Consider the following 22,038-nt stretch of genomic DNA (forward strand, 5'->3'; position numbering starts at 1 on the left):
GTATAGTATTGAAATAGTACCTATATAATCATAATATACAAACAATGGAGACCAAAAGTTTTTGACCAGGGGTAGTCATAAAGCAGGGCACAGGGAACTGCTCTCCTCTCAGAATGAAAAAGGTATTCATTGATGAACTAAAATGGGGGCAGTAGGTAGGACACCACACATTTAATAGTCACTAATTTAATCATTATAATTTCATATTTTATCTATGACTCCCATTTATAAGGAACCTCATGAAAAGTGATAACCCAACTTCTCTTGTGATAAATTAAAATCGCATTTACACTTATATGTGTGTGCGTATGCTGTTTTTACGTTATTGCCATAGTTATCCCTCCGTACTCCAGTTTACTCATACAACTTGTTTGTATACTCATAGAGTGTAACAGCGTGCGAGCAGAACCGACTCGGATTAGGAGAGTTTCCGCTCTCCTTCCATCCTTCCTCTCTTCCACACCAGACCCATTATTCGGCAGAGTTTATTCACTGAGTACTTTTTACACATATGAAGGTTTCAGAAGTTTAGGTGCGAAATTTTATACTCACATGTACTCGTATTTTCTTTGCTTTGCTGCTCGCGTTTCTCGTCCTCGAATTGCATAGTTGTAATCCATATACCTTTAAATGTAAGCACAGCTAATGCTTTTGAAGCACCTAGTAGAGGACCTGCGTCCTGTTATAACGAAAAAAGCGTAGGTACGATGAGATGACGTTAAAGTGTCCACATTTCCTGTGTACATAACATACTTACTCAGGAAATGCGGAAACTTTAACGGCGAATTGTTACGCTCAAGCTGTTAGTCTAAGTTCCTTAATCAATCACCAATAGCCTATAACAGTCCACTGCTGGACTAAAGGCTCTCCCAACTAGAGGTTTTGCCCCAAATCACCACGCCGCTGTGAAGACAGGCATTCAGTAGATGGTAGTTGTAGCACTGAGTACGCTGCTGCCCGCTCTCCGCTTAATCATTCCTGTACAGCACCGTCGGGAAGAGAAACAAAATGACATCCCTATCCCTATCCCTACTTCCCTACTTGTAAAAATAATAATGTGAATGTAAGTTTGTTTTTAACGCTTTCACGCGAAAACTACCTAACCGATCTTCATGAAACTTTATACACATATTCTTGAAAGTGTTAGAAGTAATATAGGATAATTTTTATCCCGACATTAAGCTCGGTTCCTTTGGGAGAGAGGATGAAAGTGTTTGACTATTTTACACCATAACTCCGACAAATTATAACCGATTTAAATAATTATTTTTGTACTATAGGGGTTATAATATGTGTTTAATTTTGCCCAAACTGTGTAGATCTGATGAATGTGGTTGGAGATAGAGGACAGAACTCCTCAGCGGACAGCAGCAAACCCCTCATTTAAGGCTTAGCGATACTAAATACTTTATTTTTTTTTAGAACTACAACTAAATCTAATGCCACATCAAAAAACAGATAGTTTTCTATACAACATTTTCCCAGTTGTGGGTATAGAACCCACAGCCTTGGACTCAGAAAGCAGGGCCGCTGCCCACTGCGCAAATCAACCGTCAAAAAAGACATTTTATTTGATACCGGAAACAAAATTAAAGCTTGTAATAGGTATACAGACTAGTACTTATTTTTAATCACAACTTCGGCTTTAAGGAATGTATAAAAACACATTTAATACATCGATGTTCTATACTATTGATGAATTTCTTAATGACAAGGTTGCCTGCAAGCCTCTCCGCTTTTATATCACAAAAGTTAGAACAATGATTGTTAAATTGTAAAACATCATTTAACAATGTTTTTGGTGGTGACAACTGTCTTCTGATCAACCGTGACCAAACTTCACCGGCCCATCGTTCCTTAATATTCTTTTCACTGCATTTAACTTTAATTCAAATATTGTGGCAATGCATGAATTCCTGGTACGTATATCGCGCGTCTAGAGTGCATGCGATTAGCCTAGAAAACGTTCTAGACAATGTCAAGGCTGAAAATTGAGGTCTCTATTCAGTTGTTAACATTGGAAAGTTTAGTTACCAGGACCTTCCTATATGCCAACCGCAACTAAAAAAAGTTTATTTTAAATCCTGCTTTGACTACAATCTCACATCAACTAACGGGCTTGCCTGATATAGGTATGGTAGTTATGTTAAATGCATGCCCCTACAGTATCTACGCAGGGTCGTACCTACCTGAATGCGTACTAGAACGCTAACTTGCGTGGCGGCATGTCTTGGCCGGTATATACCATATACCGTTATGTACCATACACCATTTAATAATATTCCTATTACCTATTGGTGTACAGTAAAATGTTTTATTTCTTATAATCGCGGCTATGACACTCATACTCGTACTTACATACTCAATATGAGCTTAAAGGAGTATTTTTTCGATATTGTTAAAGGTTTGTTTCAGAATGCAATACCCATAGCACAAGCTACGCTTTTTTTGGGGTTGTATGGCGATGTGTGTATTGTCGTAGTATATTTATATTTACTTATTTATATTCCTATAGGATGGTTGTAAAGAAATAAATTAAAATGCATTGCAGGCATTTATGTCACGTGGACCGTGGTGGCATCGTTTTCATGAAAGCCCTACGATGTCAAGGTTCCCTAAGCATAACATTGATGAGGTATAGATAACCACAATTTGAACCGCAGCGTCTTCGTTTTCACGCCTGTGGCCAACTAACTGTAAAAATATGCGACCGAGCTCGCACGTCTTAAGACAGTTATCCATATACTCATTGGAATGACACACAATAGCTGAGCGACAGTCCTGCTTACGCGCTTCGGAGTTCAGAATCTTCATTCGCTCGAACGCCAACCGTCCGTTAGTTCGTCACGGACTCGAATTTAGCTCACTATGCTGTATATTTAAATCCTTCGCCTTAAAAAATAAAAAAATAAATAATAAAGTTTGACTTGAACGCGGGAACGGAAAAATGTGGCGCCACTTTGTGTTCTTCCTTGTTCTACTTTGTGTTTTTAATCTGTGCGAAATGAAGAAAAGGAAAATGGACTATCCCACAGACAAACAACTAACATTGCAAAGGAAAGAGACTACACCCGTGGACTTTACAAGGCTTTTGGTGATGAGAGTTGTGTACGGCTTGGCAAAGGTCATGGGCTTCCAAGAGCCAGTTAGTGAACTTCTGAACGGAGCGCTGGTTCCTCCTGGAGCTGATGATGATGATGACTTCGATGATGACGACGACGATGGCTTATTCGACGACTATTGATGGATTTAACGGATTTTCATACGGTTTTATATTTTTGTACATTTTTAATTATTATTAATCACTTTTGCATTTATTTATTTTTATGGATACGTGTCTTAATGCTAGGAAATGATACCAAATGTTATTTTGCATTTAACTTATTTTATAGGATACAACATAGGTATTCATACATTTACGTGTTATTGCAGTTTATTGTGAATTGTATAGTTGTTAAAAATCGCCGGTATAGATTGGTTTCTTTTTTGTAATCCGAATAATCTGGCACCTACCTGCAAAATTTTTCATAAAGTTATTTAGGTATGTAAACATTTAGTTTAGATTTCCAAGATTAATTTCAACGTTTTATGTGCGTCATTATGCGCTTTTTATATGTGCGGCTTTATAGTTGGGTTAAGTCTTTGAAATTAAATAGTGAATCAGCTTCTCCGAAATCTAGGAGTATTGATATAGGTAGGTAGCTCAGACGTAGTTTAGCCTTGTTAAATTGGTCACAAAAATAACCTACTTAAATATTATTATGTATTATGTATTGGATAAAAGCAGGCAGGCAGTTACTTTGCGGAAATCCATAATATATTATGAAAATTAAGCTTTGTTTCGGAGCGAAATACATTGCCGAAGATCTGTTTGGTGTGGAGTATAAAGATTGAAGAAATTATAAATTACACCATCCAGATTCTCCTGCTGTTCGCGGTATAGCAAATTAAGCTTAATTTTCATAAAAATATGATGTATCAATGCCTGATATTTAAATAATCAATATCAGGCATGTTTAGTTCAAAATTAAAAAGCATTATGGGTAAAAAACCTACTGCAATTTCCTAACTTTGTAAAAATTTTGTTTTCACCGATTATGTTTTACGGCGATTGCAATAAAAATATAAATTTAAATTCATTTACTAACGCGGTATGGTTACAGTTATTGTAAATTATTAATGTATTAATAATTGCGTTGTACTATAAATAGATATAAGAAAGTATATGATTGAATATCCATGTACCTGGTAGATATTAGTATTTATTGTATTTATAAAAAATAAAAACACTGTTTGTAAATATAAATTATTTTCACATATCACGGTATCTTTATTTGAATCAAAATTAACCAAATGAATTGAATAAATTTTTCAAAACTTATATTAGAAACGACAAAAAACTTATATTTTATTGCGGGTCGCTGTGTTTATTTGTTCGGCTCAACGTCTGTATCCATCTTAAAGAAATACGGCACAGAGTTAAGAACATACAGAACCCTCATTCAGCTATTATTGCCTGCAGTGCCTTGTGTCCAGAAACAGTGAAATCGCCTCACTTCACACCCGCAAAATTTTGCTACGTCACAAATTTATCCTATTTTCCCTATTTTATGGTAAACGTTTAGAACATTAGAGGTAAAGTAATTCAGTCAAATGCTGAATGGAATAAATTAATTAACCACCTGTTCTAGAAACACTACTTAGGTGGAGTGGTTGTGTGATGCTACAGTATTAATCGTGTGCAAGGTTTCTGTACGTTGGGCACAGAGATAGCTTGCATTTCGAAGACGGGCATTGGATACTTTTTATCCCGGCACGGTGGCATCGGCAAAATATTTTTTTCTCCACAGGCTAAGGAAAAAATATGTTCTCCCACAGTTCTATCAACTCTGCACGGATGCACGCAATAATATCTTAATAATTTACGTGCAATAATGTACGGAGGTAAACTTTATAATTTCCCTCCTTCCGTTCTTTGGCCGGTGGACAAGTAAATTTATCCCATGTCAGGTGATAAAAATGTAGTCTCCTGTTTTTTTATACATTTGATATTAAATAATTAGCTATTAGATAGCTAATGGCAAACAACTGACGACGCAACCTGACGAATTCGTCGTTTTTAAATTCCTTAGGAACGAACCTCAGTTTAGGTTTAGTATTGTTTTTAAAAGTATAGCATAAAAGGCTAGCTTTTCCTGTGTCTATCTCCAGCAGCTCATAGGTAGGAAAAGCTATATTTTTGAATCCCCAATGAAAGATAACCGTCATAAAAAGCATCCGATGTCCATCTCCAAGATGCAAGCTCTAAATATGTATGTGTGTTATCGATGGTTTGATCCGATCTTGGATATGACAAACAAGTAAACAAACAGACACTCACGCATTTATAATATCAGTACGAATTACATAAGAAATACAAGCCGGCGGCAGCGCGACAGCAGTAGAAAATACATGCTGGTAACTAAATTCTGATCCAAGCACAATGTTAAATGGTTGCAACTAGTTTTAACAACATTGCATATATTAAACGTATCAGCTAATGTTGATACCTGGTGAATTAATTACATGATACCCACGTTGATAGCCCGCTTCTGATCGTGATTTCGTTAGGGTTGCCACCGAGGCAATAGCGTTGACAAAGTGATTCTAAATGCAGTGCCTTTTGTGCGTCTGTTTACGCCGCCACATATCTCGAGTCTCTTTTCCTGGGCCTATTTCCGTACCTAGTTGTTATTCTTCTTCTTTTGCTTTTTTTGGCTTTTAGGTGTGCCAAATCAGCACTTTGTATTTCGTCAATGTCACCATACTATGTTGGTGTGGACCATCCGTTCTACGCATGAGCTGCTGATGAGGCTCCCTGCTGACTCCAGTCAGCTAAGCTTACTTCAGATGCTTAGCGGGCTGCGTAAGTACGTCACAACGGTGCTCCAAGGATGACGCTGAGGAGGCGAGGTATTCAGCGTGTTGTTCTGTTGCATCAGAAAATTACATTTATCTATCGGTGTTTTCTCTGTCTGCTCTATATAAAAAACTTTAGCTAGAATATAAAAGTGCCAAAATTTTAGGGGATACCTCTAATATAATTATACTGATAACTGAACTAAATGGAAAAGGGCCAGTTATTAAATACTAAGTGTGTACTTATGGTCAGACAATTTGATAAAACCTTCGACCTGATGATCAAATAGTAATCTCATCTGTCACCACCGTATCCACACCACACTCTGTATAAATCCAACTTCTGAATAATTATTTGGACACCCCTGTTCTCTAGTGAAAGTTGTGCCTCCTATTCAGGCGTGACTTAATTTACTCTTGCTATTTAGAACGGTCTTAAAACTGTCTGGATGATAAGTAATTGGTATCAAATTGAGTATTAAATTTTTTATTTATTGTTTTTTACTCAGTAAAATAACACGGTATCTTGATGCCACGGTGTTTCATTGCAATGCAAAACCAAAACGTTTTAGATTTACTGAGAAAAATGTCTCCTGCACATACTAGTCTATGCTCTAAAACCCTGTCTCTTATCTGAGAGGAGGTTGTATATAAAGCTAGGTACCTAGTATTTTTTATCTCTTTACTATATGTAATAATATGTATATATTTAATTTTATTTTTTATAGCTATTACTAGTGTATAGCTTTTCTTCTTTTTATTTATATTGTAGGTACCTATATATGTTTATGTATATATTCTTTTGTACATTTATAAATATTTTTTTGTATATTTCGCACATTTCGCTTGGTTACTTTACCTACGCCTGCACGGCTAGCATGGGCAGGAGAAAATTATCGCGCCGGAAAAGGATAATAATTTAACTTTTTCCACAGCTTTATCAACTCTCACAGCATTGGCGCACAAGTGGAAATAATATCCAAATAATATATGTGTAATAATAAACGGGGGTGAATTTCTCTTATTCCATGTTCCCTTGTCAGAGGATATAATCGGGGGATATAATTTTTGTCTCCTGTCTGCACGGCTAGCTTGGGCAGGAAACAATTAGGTATAACCCCGGGGTAAAGATAAAAATGAATCTTCTCGCACAGTTTTATCAACTCTCAGAGAACTGGCGCACAAGTGGAAATAATTTCCAAATAATATATGTATATGAATGAATACACTTTTATTGTGCACCAAAGAAAAAAAAGGAGTTACAGAGATATAAATACAGAGCAAGGGAGTACAATTTGTGTAATAATAAACGGGGGTTAATTTCTCTTATTCCATGTTTCCGTGCTTTAGCAGGTGGACACGTTCATTATATCCCTTGTCGGGGATATAATTTTTGTCTCCTGCCTTCTTAGCCCTGCTGAATTTCTAATATGTAGCAATGAGTGGCCTCATTGCTACATATTAGTGATCTCTCTCAAATTGTATTCGCTATCTAACTTGCGCGTTTTACCTATTCTTCTTTTCTGTTATATTTTATTTCTGGTGCGTACAATTAAATTGCATTCATTCATACTTAAACAGCACATTAATATTCAAAGTCTAGATACACATTCGATAGCCGTATATGCCTAATGACCCGGTGAAAGGAAGTTCCAATATGGAAGCGCCGTACCGCTACTCTGTTACTTCACAAGAGAAAGTAATGACACTTTTTGTATGAAAGCAATACCATATTATACTTGTATGTTTTGGCCCGTCTCATGTGGGCCACTAGCAGATTAAACAGGTATACGTACGAACTTCTTGAATATTTTAGACGATTGAATCAGTGTATATTGTGATATATATCAGTATATATTTTTTTATTTCATTAAAAGTTAGACTGCAGTGATAGCCCAGTGGTTGGAAATTCGACTTCAATCTCCGGTGCAGAGTTCTAATCCCAGCACGCGTCTCTGACTTTCCTAAGTTATGTGCGTTTTACACATCAATACGCACCGGGTCAGTGTGATGATGATTATGATGATGATAAGTTAGCCCTGGACTGCAATGTCACCTGGTGTAAGCAATGAACCAGTCTAAGACGATAACGGGCTAACCTGTTAGGGTGTATAGCAGTTATATTACACCCTTGCCCCCAATCGGTTCCTACGCGACATTGTAGCGGAACGCTAAGTCGTTTGGCGGCACGTCTGGTAAAGTGAGCTAGACACGGCCGGCGCCTTCCACAAGACCAGCCCAGAGAAAATTCAGAAAATAAACTTAAATTCCTAAATTACCCCTCCCGGGGATCGAACCCGGGTCTCCTCACTAATAACCACAGAGCTTACCGCTGCGCCAGGAAGGTCATCTAAAATATTGTGTATAACTCGTTAGTAGGACATACAACGTGTAACCGAATTAGGAAATAATATTGAACGGTGCATAAGTATATATTTCGTAAGGAATCACCATGTAAAAATGTTAAATCAAAAGAAGCTTATTTATTTTTCCAAACAAACTAATTCAAAGTATTCCAAGTGTTCATTGGTGACAACCCTATTGAAGATAAAAGACTGACACGCGCATACTGCATAGTACCTACGCTACGCGACGCGTTCCTTATAAAGTGACAGGAGTCAGTCGATTCTAATTTTGCATGCGAAGTTAGTTCGGATTTTTTTCAGTAAAAACTGTGGCAGTGGTTTACTCAAAAACTTTTAAAACAAAATCAGCGTTTTCGGTGTCATAGATAAGTCTCAGAGACAGTAACTAGTAAGTAATGTGTCTCTAATATTTTGGTTTTCCTTTAACCGTTGTATAAACCACTAACTGTGCGCGCACCTTCATCCACGTTTTTTTGGTTCATTACAAATGCCTCGGGAACCATACAATTATCCGAGATAAAAAGTAGCGTGCTTGTGTGTTATCTATCTCTATTCCAAATTACAGGTAAATTTATTCAGTAGTTATTGCGTGAAACTTGTACTTTCTAATTTTAAATTTTGGTAGTGTGGGATATAATATTCAGAGCAACAGGACTTGACTTTATCGATACCTGATGACAAGTAAGTTATGATCCAACCTTGTTAGAAGCCTTTTCATTCTTTGAAGGAACACATATTATAAACCGCGGGTAAGAAGAAAGCCGGAAGGGCGTTCCAAATCTTAGCGGTGCGAAAAATTTGAGTGAGCGATACGCTTTGTACGTGTCCAACAACGTAAAGTATCACAAAAATCTGTTCCGATGCTTCGCAGTTCGATTGTAGAAAGGTGAGTTCCGAATCGCCTAGTTGATCTCGTGGTTACCATATTTTTCATCAGATAACGGGATTCTGGGTTCGGCGAGTTCTCGACGAATTATAACCAGTCGTGCCACACTGTTGTGAATGGGAATTTTGTTCTCCACGAGTCCCACGGGAAAGTGTGCACCTGTTACTCTTTACAACTTTTTTTCCACTATAGCTCCCAACGAGTGACCAGAGGGGCAGTATGACTCGATGGGAAAAAACATTCCCACGGAGTAACAGTGTGACTCGTTGGGAACTCAACCTGGGATCGAAGCCCGGGTCGAGCCAAAACTTGTTAGGCATCTATTGGGTTCTTCTTCTAAATAATTGTTAGTATTTTGTCTCAGCAGTGGGACGTTAAAAGGGTGCTTGGTTCCTGTGTACCCGCTCCGTTATATATTTGCGAGAATAGTGAATACCAATAGACAGGCGGCATGATTAGGCATATATATTTAATTTTATAGAACCATGTAGTAGTAACAAGCCAAAAGAAGAAAAAGAAGACAACGCCAAGCCAAAATATGTAAAAATATTTTATTGGTTTCATTCAGCATTCAATAGTAAGATCAACTTAACTACACTACAAATTACTTAAAATTTACATATTCTCTTTTTCACTTTAGACGAGTCACTTATTAAAATCAACAGTTTATTCGAAGTCTGTTCAAAAAGAGTTTCGAAGTCAACCACTAAAAAAAGCTATTTAAATAGCTTTTTTTAGCGGTTAATAAAATATAGAACTATTCCATCTTGTGCCTTTTAACTATTGATTTCAGTTTCTGATTACAAAATAGTTGTAGATAAAAACCTCCCCCTAGGAATTTACACTAGCTTAGTTAGTTATCTAGAATTTTATACATCTAAAAATTTTTCAATATCATTGCAGATCTCTTTTTGAACAGGAATCTTTAACATAATATGACCAATATCATTACGCCGTTACCAAACTCCTGCGCGTTACCAAAACGCACTATGCGTTATTATAACTGATGTATGAATTGGAATTCGGAATAATTACTTATTATCACGTAAATTTACGTAAGATTACTTCATAATTCCAAGCAGATACCAAAATTAGATGTTCATCATAAATTTTCATGACAATCAAGAAACCAAGAAGGTTGATCGTCGTAAACTTTATCGCGTTTAAAAAGTACGTCATCATCACTATCCTCAGGATCATCATTTTTACTAAAAATCTTAATTTCATTTTGAGTACAAATTACGTTATCAGTTTCTTGGTTATCAATATAATTATTCAGTACATTATTTTGTGTGCATACTAAATCGTCATCATCGTCGAAATTCTCAAATTTTCCATCTTGTGTACTAATGTCTTCATTCTTTTCACCAAAATCATGTGTACAAACTAAATCATCATCATCATCATCAAAATTATCAATAAACATTCCTATCTGTGTAACAACTAAATTCTCAGCATTATCATAATTATTTATTAATCTATCCTGTGTACAAACTACTCGTACGTCAGCATCGTCGTCAACATTTTCAAAACCTCCATTTTGTGTATACACACATCACACTGCGCGTTATCAAAACGAATGCATTATTATATAGTTATTATAACTGAATTGGAAAGAATTGGAATTCGGGATAATTACTTATTATCACGTAAATATACGTAAGATTACTAATTCCAAGCAGATACCAAAATGAGATGTTCGTCATAAATTTTCATGACAATCAAGAAACCAAGAAGGTTGATCGTCGTAAACTTTATCGCATTTAAAAAGTACGTCATCATCACTATCCTCAGGATCATCATTTTTACTAAAAATCTTAATTTCATTTTGAGTACAAATTACGTTATCAGTTTCTTGGTTATCAATATAATTATTCAGTACATTATTTTGTGTGCATACTAAATCGTCATCATCGTCGAAATTCTCAAATTTTCCATCTTGTGTACTAATGTCTTCATTCTTTTCACCAAAATCCTGTGTACAAACTATATCATCATCATCATCATCAAAATTATCAATAAACATTCGGTTCTGTGTAACAACTAAATTCTCAGCATTATCATAATTATTTATTAATTCATCCTGTGTACAAACTACGTCTGCATCGTCGTCAACATTTTCAAAACCTTTATTTTGTGTATAAATTTCTTCACCTACTTCATCACCGTCACCTGTTTGATCACCTTTGACACCTAGATCGTATCCATTCATTCTTCGTATCAGATCACCCCATTTCAATTTTGTATTGCAAAATGGGCAGGTGCCGTGTATCGGTACATATTCACCAGGTGAAAGAAAAAGGTTTGCTAAACAGTTTATATGTGATACTAGATCACAGTTAACGTTCATACAACTTAGTTTTTCTGTTTCTTTCAAGTATCCGGAACACAATAGGCACTCAATGGTGGGAATGGAGGTAATGTTTGTTAGTTTCTTATGGTTGTAGCTCTTAACTGGGCCTTGTATTACTGGCATGTGGTCCGGCGGTTTTCTTTCCGGCTAAAAAAATGTATCGTAACATTATATAATGTTGATAGTGATTAATTGAAAGTGTTTTGTTTTGTAGCTACAATAAATAAAGCGCTAGGCAGAATTTATTAATAATGTACTTTATCCTATCCTAGAACATTAGATTGCAGATTTAATATTGTAGTGCTTTTCTAACTTTTACCTGTCAATAAAGGCGGCTATCATAAAATATTTTTTTTATAAACCAAAAACACTAGAAAAATCTCTAAGAAGTTTCTACCATCAGATCAGATTGATTATTGACTTCAGGTATTAGTGGTAAAAAAATCCTAACGAGTCACAGTGTAACACGATTGGGTGTGACTCGTTGGGAACTCACTCTGAGTTCGAATCACGGGCAGGGCCAAAACTTGTTAGGTATTTATTGGGTTCTTCAGTATTGGATAGAAGCAGACGTTACTTTGCGGAAATCCATAATATATTATGAAAATTAATGTGTATTAACACGTACCTAGATTATTGGATTAGAAATCAATGAGTATATATACTACGACAATACCCACATCGCCATTTAGCCCCAAAGTGAGCGTAGTTTAAGCGTGTAAAATATACATAAACACTTATAATATAAAAATAAACACCCAGACACTGAAAAATATTCATTTTCATCACACAAACATTTTGCAGTTGTGGGAATCGAACCCACGGCCTTGGACTCAAAAAGCAGAGTCGCTGCCCACTGCGCCACTCGGCCGCCATAAAGGATGCTTTACCATAATACTTACAGGAAATTCAACTCTGTACTCATTTTCCAGCCATCTTATCATCAATGGTAGCCTATTCCATGGCCCAACTCTCAGCATCTCACTAAGCACTCGAAGTTTGAACTGAAACTCCGTTTCTTTTCTAGGTATTTTCTTTAAATTTAGGTGTTGCAGTCTTGTTGTTTTACTTGGATTTTGCCATGCCCACTCAAACTGAAAAACCAAAAATCATCATCATCATCATCATCATATATTTCATTACATAAAACGCACATAACTTAGAAAAGTTAGAGGTGCGTACTGGGATCCGAGCTCGGCCCCTCGAAAGGGAAGTCGAACTCCTGCCCAATGCACTATCACCGCTTCACACGCCTATTAGAACGTTATTGAGAACTCTTAGGCAAGCTAACCTGCATGTTTTCCTTTACGTTGAAGCAAATGATATTTTGTTGCTTAAAAAACAATCTATTAAACTTTGATAGTTTTAGTTGCTGATTTGGCTTTCTAGCTATTGTAAAGCGGGGAAGGCCCAGTGAGAAAGATTTCGGACCGCCTCTCGGGGGTACTTTAACTTTTGGAGTTATTGGATTGAAGCCTGCTTCGTTACTTTGCGGAAATCCGTGATATATTGTACCGTCTACGCACGTTTCGCTCCAAAACTGGAGCATACTCAGGAGATGTTGACTTTAGTGAATAACTGACTGAATAATGGTTAAGTGATAAGATGACGAAGGATTGAAGGAATATAAAAATTTGGAGTTAGGTGGGTTCTAATCAATTAATTATCAATTGCTTTAAAGGTGAACGAGAACGAAAAAAGATGATGATACAGGGCATGGGACTTCCCTTAGCACCACTCTGCGCTCAAGTGCAGAATTGTACACTACATGCACTTTTTGGGAAAATTGTGGAGCACCCTCAAGAATGCAGGTTTCCTTCACCATTAAAGCAATTGCTCCAAATGCTTATAAGCTCCAAATATATATATTGCTCTAAATGCATATATAAGAAAATCCAACTTTGTATCCCCAAAACGCATTCCGAACCATTTACCAGCAGGCCATCACCATGCCTAAAAGCTGTAAAAATTGCAAATGCCTAAGCCAAAAACCCACAACTCAGTTGTGTATTCTTTTTGTTATGACCCTCTCACCATGTAGATAAGCACCATCTGTCACATAAACACAATCTAATAAGTGAGACTGTATTGATGTGCAAGCCATAGAAAAAATATTTATTATCACCTTAATCTAATTTGAATATAGATTCTGGGGGCTTACTGCCATCTTTTAAAGCATTGCTATTTCAAAAAGTCAGTTTATTATAATTGAGGTACCAAGCAGATGGCCCACTGGATGTGGTAAGTGTAAAGCTATTGCCTATAAACAGAGCAAAACTTTGCAAGACATGCAAGGAAAAAAACCTACAAAGTGGTGTTGATAAACCTGTGACAATTGTTACGCACACCGGCCCAACTGGTACACAGCAATGCTACTTGGTGGCAGAAATAAGCATAAAAACAAATATGACAAACATAATTATGACAAAAAGCTCAATTTCTTCTAGAATGCTCTTCTACTACAAAATAATGCTTCAAGCAATGGTAGTAGGCCCCCAGGTATAAATGTGGACTTACTCTTAATGCAGAAATGTTATTTGGAAATCCATGGACTATCAATACCATTTTCCTAAAATCATTAATAATCATTTAAAAATCAATAAGTATACAAAGTCTATTGCAGTAGGTATATATAGGTAGGGTATGTAAAAGTGGGGGAGCCCCAACAATTGGTTGGGGTGTCCGAGAGGTATACAGCGGGCTATTCTGTTCCTGGGCCTTTTCCGCACTTGGTTGGTCTGGGACCGTCCGTTGTACGTAATACAGAGGGTTACCCGGGCGTCTAAAAAAGCCAACAAGAGGCACGCAGAGGTGGTTTTAGTTTGGGTATATCCCTTTAGAGCCCCAGAGGTAGCAATAAAGCTTTTCCACCACGCCAAAGGCACTTCTGATACATATCTACTTACAAACTTAAAATTAATGATATAATAGATAATATGAGGGTTAAAAATGTGCTAAAAAGTGCTAGTGCACAACAAGCCAACATTGTCTTAAAAGTATAACTTAGACTCTAACTAGGTTACCCTCTAAGTCTTAGAGGGTAACCTTAGTTAGAGCAGTCTAGACTAATATTATAAATTCAGTGTGTCTATTTGTTTGTTTGTTACTTATGTGTCAATATTGAACTGATTCAGATAAAATTTTGCACAGATGAAGCTTGGATCCTGGATTTAGATGTAAGGATAGTATTTATCCTGGAAAAGCTGTTAGTAAAAGTTACATGGGAGATTTAAAAAAGAAAATTACTTAGTATGGTGAAACTTTGCAAAGATATCGTTAGAACCCTGTAGGCTAAAGGATACAATAAGTATTATCATATTGTATTCTACCTCCTAGCAATCAGTAAAGGTCAACTTACCACGGCCCCCTATTACTAGTCCTATGAGCACCGCCAGCCCAGGTGCCCCTGTTATGTTGCATTATTCTCCTGTTAGGGTCTCGAGTGTACCCTACGTATGTACGACCTTTATATTTTGGATTAATATTGTAAAGGAGGTAGACACCGTAAAAATCCTCAACTATTTCTGGTTCAGCCATATCAATCAAAATCAAATTCTTGATAAAAATTTAAAAACGACACAGAAAGAGTTTTAAAAGAAACAATTTTATGAATAAAAATAACCAATGATCAATGTTTGTAAACAAAACACAATCCACAGATAACAGAGTTTATTGCCAAAGTGACACTTTAAATGAAAAACTAACTACAGATTCAATACCCAATAAAAGTTTAGGAATTTAATAGTTTTTATTAAAACACGAATGTGGATTTATCACACATTCAATACCTAATTATCAACAGTTGCACAGTTGCATAACCCGGAATGGCCAGGTTTCCAGGCTGTGGGCATATTATTGCAGAATATCTTGTTCTATGATCGGCAGTACTTGCGGCATTTTTTCAAGTGGTCAGTTTGCTTATTGTTCCAATATGATATACCAGGCCAAGCTTCAAAGTTATCCAAATTTTGTTATTGCACATGTATAGTCATGTTTTGTTTATTTACTAAGAATGCACTTCTTAAATACAGGACAAGACTTTATCTACTCCCATAATCTGAAAATCTATCAAAGATTCTGAAAGAGTTAGCTTACTGCTTACCGCGTGCAAGAATGAAAATATATATATTTTTTTAATTTATACAAATCGCATCGAGCAGTAAGAATATGGCTGTCTATTTTTGTTTCCTTAAAACAAAAATTTATTTACAACATAATATCATCCGTTAGATGATTTAATAGTTTTTAAGACATCATATATTTTAATGTTTGCAATAAGCATAAAGCATGGGAGTAAAAACGTATTAACTTTTTAGATTCGGTTTTCGGACTCGGTTTTTTTCAACAAACTATATACATTTTTAGCTGTGGATAAAACATAAATATTATAAATCGCAAGAAAAGAAAAGAACTGTTCTTTTCTGTAATAGTTTTTCTTTCTCTGTAGAGATTTGCGAAACATCTGTCGCTGACACTTGACAAGCTGTCATTTAAGTGCTCTGGTTCACTTTGGTTTTTTGTTTTATATCTTGTTGAATTTTTTAGACTACGGTCAATAATTAAACGGTTAAAAATCTACTAATAGAAACTAATGGAAATAACTGCATAACTAACTATTATGTTACTTTGAATTTTAAGCAGTGTTGTATTAATAATGTCGACCGAAACATCTAAATCAAAAGCAGACAGGTTATGTGGCTTGTGAGTAAACTTTTCAAAAATTGCTCGCGATTTGGCGCATCTCTGGTTCTACTTTAATTAATGTAATAAAATGAAACAAGGGTTCGATTTATATAGGAATGGCATTATTTTTAAAACCGAAAACCCCTTAAAATCCGATAAGTAGTTTTGGTTTCATGTCTACTAAATCCCGAGAATGTTAGTTATTTAGCCATAAGTAGCCTGCCAGAGCCTCTTTAGATGGCAGTGATGCGGCTATTATTAAGCTCTATCCTGACATTGCTTTCATGAGATACATGGTAGGATATATGAGCTTAGGGTAAGGTAGCAGACCGCAAGCACAGCAAGTTATTAAATGTGTGATAAGTATTTAGTAGAGACAGCAGTGTTGTCACTTACGTCCTGCTGCACTCAACTGCAAATATTTCCTATCATAGCTGATAGCACTGATTTGCTTTGAAAGGTTTATACACACTCTGCATGACAACTGCACATCAACTGCAATATGGATAGAAAACAGCCTGTCTGCCACCATTGGCAGTAACTATCTTTTGTCTCTGTGCTAAATAAGCAACAACTGGCATAGTATAGACTATTAAACTAATGTAGCTTTGGCAACTGCACCAAAACTGCAATTTTGCATCTGATTTGCAAATGCACACTGAGTAGAGACACTAAGTGAACTTACATGGGTTGAGATAATTATACAGTGTAGCAGTAGAGTTGAGTTGTACATAGATACATAGCATAATATTTTAAAAACATGGTGTATTGTCCTTGCTAACATTATGCCCTTACTAATTAACCAATAACTTGATTTTTGCTTTGAGGGTGAATTTTTAGTTGTAAGAACTGAGAGTAAGACTAAGTTTTAACTGTGGAAAACAGAGGTCTACCACAGGAATTGTAAAAAAAACCGTAATAGGCAGACAAAGAAAATTGACAAAAGTTAGTTACAGAATAAAGAGCACCATGCCCTATAATTACAGGTGTAAGACTGGAGAAGTTATTAAATTTAATATTTTAGATGTGATGAAAATCTCAGCAAATACTGTTGCCCACGCTGTGAAGTATTCTATTGCTCCCTTGACTGCTATAAATCTGAGAGACATGCTGCATGCTCAGAGAATTTCTACAGAGAGTGTGTGAATGAAGAACTGGCCTCTTATCAAGTTGACGATGATTCCAAAAAGAAAATGATTGATATACTCAAAAGGATGCATACTGAAAATGTAGATGATGATGTTGAAATAGAAGACCCAGAAAATATACCAGGTAATATGATGATCACAAAATATTTCACTTTATTGAAATAGATTGAAACTGTAATGTTTTCTTGTATTAGTCCCACATTTTAATAGTATTTTTAATTCTTATTTAAGTAATTAATGTACATGTTAAAAGAATATATTATTAGTTTTTGTATTAGTATGTAGTTATTCATTTGTTAGTTGGAATTTTTGTACCAGCTGCAGTATTCTCTTCTCTTTTTCTATTATTTTAATGTTGCTTGGCAGAGATTGCTACTAAGCTATAAGGCCATCTTTTGTATTCTACTTTTTTCTTTATCTTTGTGTTTTTCGTGTATATTTTAGTTTACTCGATTATGTGTAAAAATAAAGAGTATTTATAACAATAATCACATCATCATCATCATCTCAACCAATTGACAAACACTGCTGGATATATGTCTTTTGTACGGAGTTCCACAATACATGGATGGTCCTGGGCTGCTTGCCTCCAACAGCTCCCAGCTACTTGGCTTATGTCACCTGTCCAACTTGTTGAAGGCCAACCTATGCTGCGTTTACCGGTGTGGGGTTGCATTTCCAGCACTTTAAGACCGCAACGTATATAAAGTATATATAACGATAATAAAAAAAGTTAATTGAAAATTTCAGAGAATGTAGAAAGTATAGACTCAGATGATGATTCAGATGTAGACTTGCACACAAGAATCAAAGATCTCAATCTGGATGATCCCAATGTTTTGTGGAATGCATTAACAGAAGATGAAAGGAATGAATTTGAGGCCATGCTTAGTGGAGGCGATGTTGGTACCATTATACCTCAATGGGAACCATGGTGGACATACAGAAAGGAGAAGAAACTTCTAGAGGAAATTAAAGAGACAAATGCAGAAAATGGACCATTGACTCTATGTCCTGATATTAAATCTGTGCCAATGTTTAGTTCTCTTACCGTAAGATGTCTATGTTCTTTTCATTTTATAATTATCTGAATTCAGAAACCTAAACTTATAATAACCTAAAATTAAGTTAGCCTAAATTGTTCATGAAAGGGATTTGTACTTCTTTCAAAATAACAAATTACAAAGTTATGTGGATCATAAAATAATCTTGACCAAGAATTTGGCCATCAAATGCAAAAAGATTTTTTTATTCTCACTGTTAGTTTGATTAATGGGTTATAACAGAAAACGGGATCTCATCTGATCAGCTTTATTATTGAATTGTATTTCTAGAAAAGCATTTTAAATATACTGTAAGTATTGTTTTAATAGCTAATATGAAAACTAAGAATAAAAATTAGAGTAAGTGTTAGTGTCTTTTTCATTAAGACACTTTTAAGACAGTTTTACAAATAAACATTAAAAAACGTCGCTATAGGTATTCAGTGTTGTCACAACCTGACAAGTGAAAAGTGCTATAAGTTGAAGGGTGACAAAACACGTTCAGAACTTTTCAAACATTAATAATGCCATTAATAAATAATAATAATAAATATACTACGCCAATACACACATTGCCATCTAGCCCCAAAGTAAGTGTAGCTTGTGTTATGGGTACTAAGATGACTGATGAATCTTTTTTTTGTATAATATACATAAATACTTATAATATACACATAAACACCCAGACACTGAAAAACATTCTTGCTCGTCACCGAACATTTTCCAGTAGTGGGAATCGAACCCACGGCCTTGGACTCAGAAAGCAGGGTCGCTGCGCCAATCGGCCGTCATACTATAGTCATAGATCATTAATCAATTAGTCTACAGCCATTTATATCTACATTTTATCGCATTTTTAAAATTAATTTTTTAACCATCTATTAATTTAAGCCCGTTCCCGATAATTTTATAATAAATGTAAAGAGTAAATTGTAAAGAGGTAAACAGGTCTACAACATAATCCTCTCTTATCCCGTTAAGTGCTTTAACGGACTGTTGGTGTAAACGAGTGTTCCGCCACGCACCAATAAGTGATTAATTATCTTTCCTGATGGGCCGCTTAGGGTTATTGCTGGTTTATAGGTCCGTTAAATATATTATAACAAACGACTAACCGTTCCGGCAGTCCCTAAGTACTGCCGGTTCATAAAGTTTGACATCGTTATTTGAAAATGAGTTATTGGGAAATTTAAATACTGGTCACATCAGTGGTACTACAGTACAATATCGAGATAGTTCAAGAGCATAGACCCACCACGCTGCTCCAATGCTGATTGATGGCTCAAGTTTTTTAAACTGTTGAATTTTTATTCACTTTACTATTCACAATTGATCCGTTTGCAAAATATTGGAAATAAATAATCCTTATTACTGCAGGACTCTATGTGAAGTTTTATAGAGAATGCGACATTCCTTCAGAACTAATATCTAAAAACAAATTATAAATCCAATTTAAAACCTTTTCACTTTGGGAGTTGATTAAAAATTATTATTTTTAGGACAAAAATCAGGATTTCAGATGAGAAAAAAAATTAAGGACAAATTTTGGTTAAAATCACCTTTTTTTTCTTAATTTACAGAGTAAAAAGCCATCAGAAGCCATTAGGTTCAACATGGCTAATGTGCTGGCGTCATATGCTTTCACTGCAAGATATTTCAATGGAGAAATAGAAGCACTGGAAGCTGCATCTTATTTACTTGATATTTCTACAAATTTGAACTCCAATGCCAACTTTGAAGATGCTGATACAGCTGTTGAGTCTGTTGTTCAAAGGTGCCTACAGGTAACCCATGGTTTTTTTACTGATATTATTATTTTATCAGTCTACCAACTGCACATAATTCTTTGATCCTTTTAGTGTTATTAAAGTAAACTCAGCGATGAGCAGTTGCTTTTTCAAGCGTTTTGTCTTCACAAGCAGGCCAATGCTTCATATGTGTTTAACTCTAAGGTCAGTAGATTAAATTAAATTAAATCAATGCCACATTTAAAAAAAGTATTTTTTGCTTCCAACCAACCAAAAACTTTTATTTAAAACAATATTGACCGAATTTTACTTTTTCTCAATATGTACACCCTTTTAATTAATACAATTATTTAGCACACCCCAATATCAAAAAATCAATATTTGAATAAGTTTTTTTTATTTAGTTGTTGTGAAGGATAAAATTAATGGTGGATAAGGATGGAAAATTTTGTAATTTCAGAGTGAGTACATACAGACAGATAAAGATAGTCTCGATGTTATGAAGAATGATGTATACCTTATACTACAAGGACCGTCAGATGGCAATAACCTACATTACAGCAAAGCAGCTTTTTCACACCTCATACAAATATTTTCAGACACCAAATCTAAGTGTAATAAGTCAAAAAGTAAAATGAATAAAAATAATGGGGAATTTTGTAAGAAATTTCCAGAACATAGCAACACTCATTTGCCTGAATTAGATATAAGCAAAATAAAAAAAGTAATAAAGAAACTAGAATACTATTTATCGTTTTTAAACAGTTTTGATAATAAAGATAATTAAGATAAACCAATTAATTTTATTTAATATCCAGTAATCAGTAGCGTGCGCTGGGTTTCTTACCAGGGCATACATACAGTAGGAAAATTGCACAAACCGGCAAAATTCTCCTCCTATTTATATAAATCAATTTTAGGGTAGGCAGTGCTTTTGTTTATATGTCAAGTGCACGCTACTGCCACTAATAACGTATTTGTGTCATTAAATTAATGGTAAGTGCAATGTGTCACTTGTATAGACTATAGAGTTATCGTATTTTAAATTAAAATTAAGTTTTAAAGTAAATTTAAAATTCTTCATAAAAATGGATCTAAGACAGGACAGGAAAGGACAGGCAGAATTGTATCAGATGGGTAAATTAGTCAACCATTACAAAGTCTAAACTTCAAGTCATTGAAGTTTAACTAAATCAACGCATTCATTCGAATTAAGCAGGTAAACATGCCAATATTTGCATGAGGTAATTAAAAAAAAAACTTGTATAAACCTTTCTAAACAAGAAAACTGTTCTATCAATCGAACAGTTAAAAAACTTTAATACCATCCCAATTTCAGAATGTCTAATTATATTACTACTAACTATATTTTTCTTTATTTAACAAGGTACCAATAATTGCTATGTGAGTACTAAAGAATACTTAAGGCACTAAAATTTGTAATAATTGGAATAGTTGTGCACATACTAGGCCTTTTTTTTTTAATACGTGGGGACATCCTCATCCTCAGCGCTATGGGGAGGCACGTAGTCTAGGGGTACTAGGCCTGCAGGGGTAGACGCTTACGTTTCGAAACCTATAGGAACTATATTGGAACAAATTAATAAAAATCCAATTATGTATGTACCAGATATTTTAATACCAACAATATAGAGTACCACAGGAGGAATGTACAAATATCTATTCATTATATTCTATAAACATTTACGCAAACATTTTTCTTTCTTAATTAGCAATATGTCACAAGTATAAAACTGTTGGATAAACAATAAATAAATAGGAAATACTTCTTGCAATGGTAACATTAGTTTATAACTTGAAACATATTGCTTGGTAGAATATTTCTCGAACACAGATTGGTTTAAACTTCTCGTATCATTATCATCATGACGTCATAATTACAGATTGATAGT

The 22,038-nt window shown here is 35.1% G+C and overlaps 3 protein-coding genes across 3 annotated transcripts; 2 read left to right on the forward strand and 1 right to left on the reverse strand.

The window, feature by feature from the left end:
* Window positions 1-2,854: 2,854 nt before the first annotated feature.
* LOC120628377 lies at window positions 2,855-3,244 on the forward strand. The gene has a single exon (XM_039896714.1). The coding sequence runs from the start codon at window positions 2,948-2,950 to the stop codon at window positions 3,242-3,244; it is 297 nt and encodes a 98-aa protein (XP_039752648.1). The 5' UTR covers window positions 2,855-2,947.
* A 6,443-nt stretch (window positions 3,245-9,687) lies between these two features.
* LOC120628462 (structure-specific endonuclease subunit SLX1 homolog) lies at window positions 9,688-15,109 on the reverse strand. The gene is made up of 4 exons (XM_039896847.1): window positions 14,862-15,109; window positions 14,021-14,072; window positions 12,406-12,597; window positions 9,688-11,650 (listed from the first exon to the last, which is right to left on the reverse strand). Exons 1-4 carry the CDS (start codon window positions 15,038-15,040, stop codon window positions 10,853-10,855), a joined length of 1,221 nt encoding a protein of 406 aa, XP_039752781.1. The 5' UTR covers window positions 15,041-15,109; the 3' UTR covers window positions 9,688-10,852.
* An 866-nt stretch (window positions 15,110-15,975) lies between these two features.
* On the forward strand, window positions 15,976-20,912 carry LOC120628409 (zinc finger HIT domain-containing protein 2). Its single transcript, XM_039896765.1, has 5 exons — window positions 15,976-16,204; window positions 17,211-17,458; window positions 18,085-18,386; window positions 19,958-20,161; window positions 20,586-20,912. The coding sequence occupies exons 1-5, from the start codon at window positions 16,158-16,160 to the stop codon at window positions 20,910-20,912; spliced, it is 1,128 nt and encodes a 375-aa protein (XP_039752699.1). The 5' UTR covers window positions 15,976-16,157.
* Window positions 20,913-22,038: the final 1,126 nt, after the last annotated feature.

Source organism: Pararge aegeria, chromosome 12, assembly GCF_905163445.1.
Source record: "Pararge aegeria chromosome 12, ilParAegt1.1, whole genome shotgun sequence".
Classification (NCBI taxonomy): domain Eukaryota; kingdom Metazoa; phylum Arthropoda; class Insecta; order Lepidoptera; family Nymphalidae; genus Pararge; species Pararge aegeria.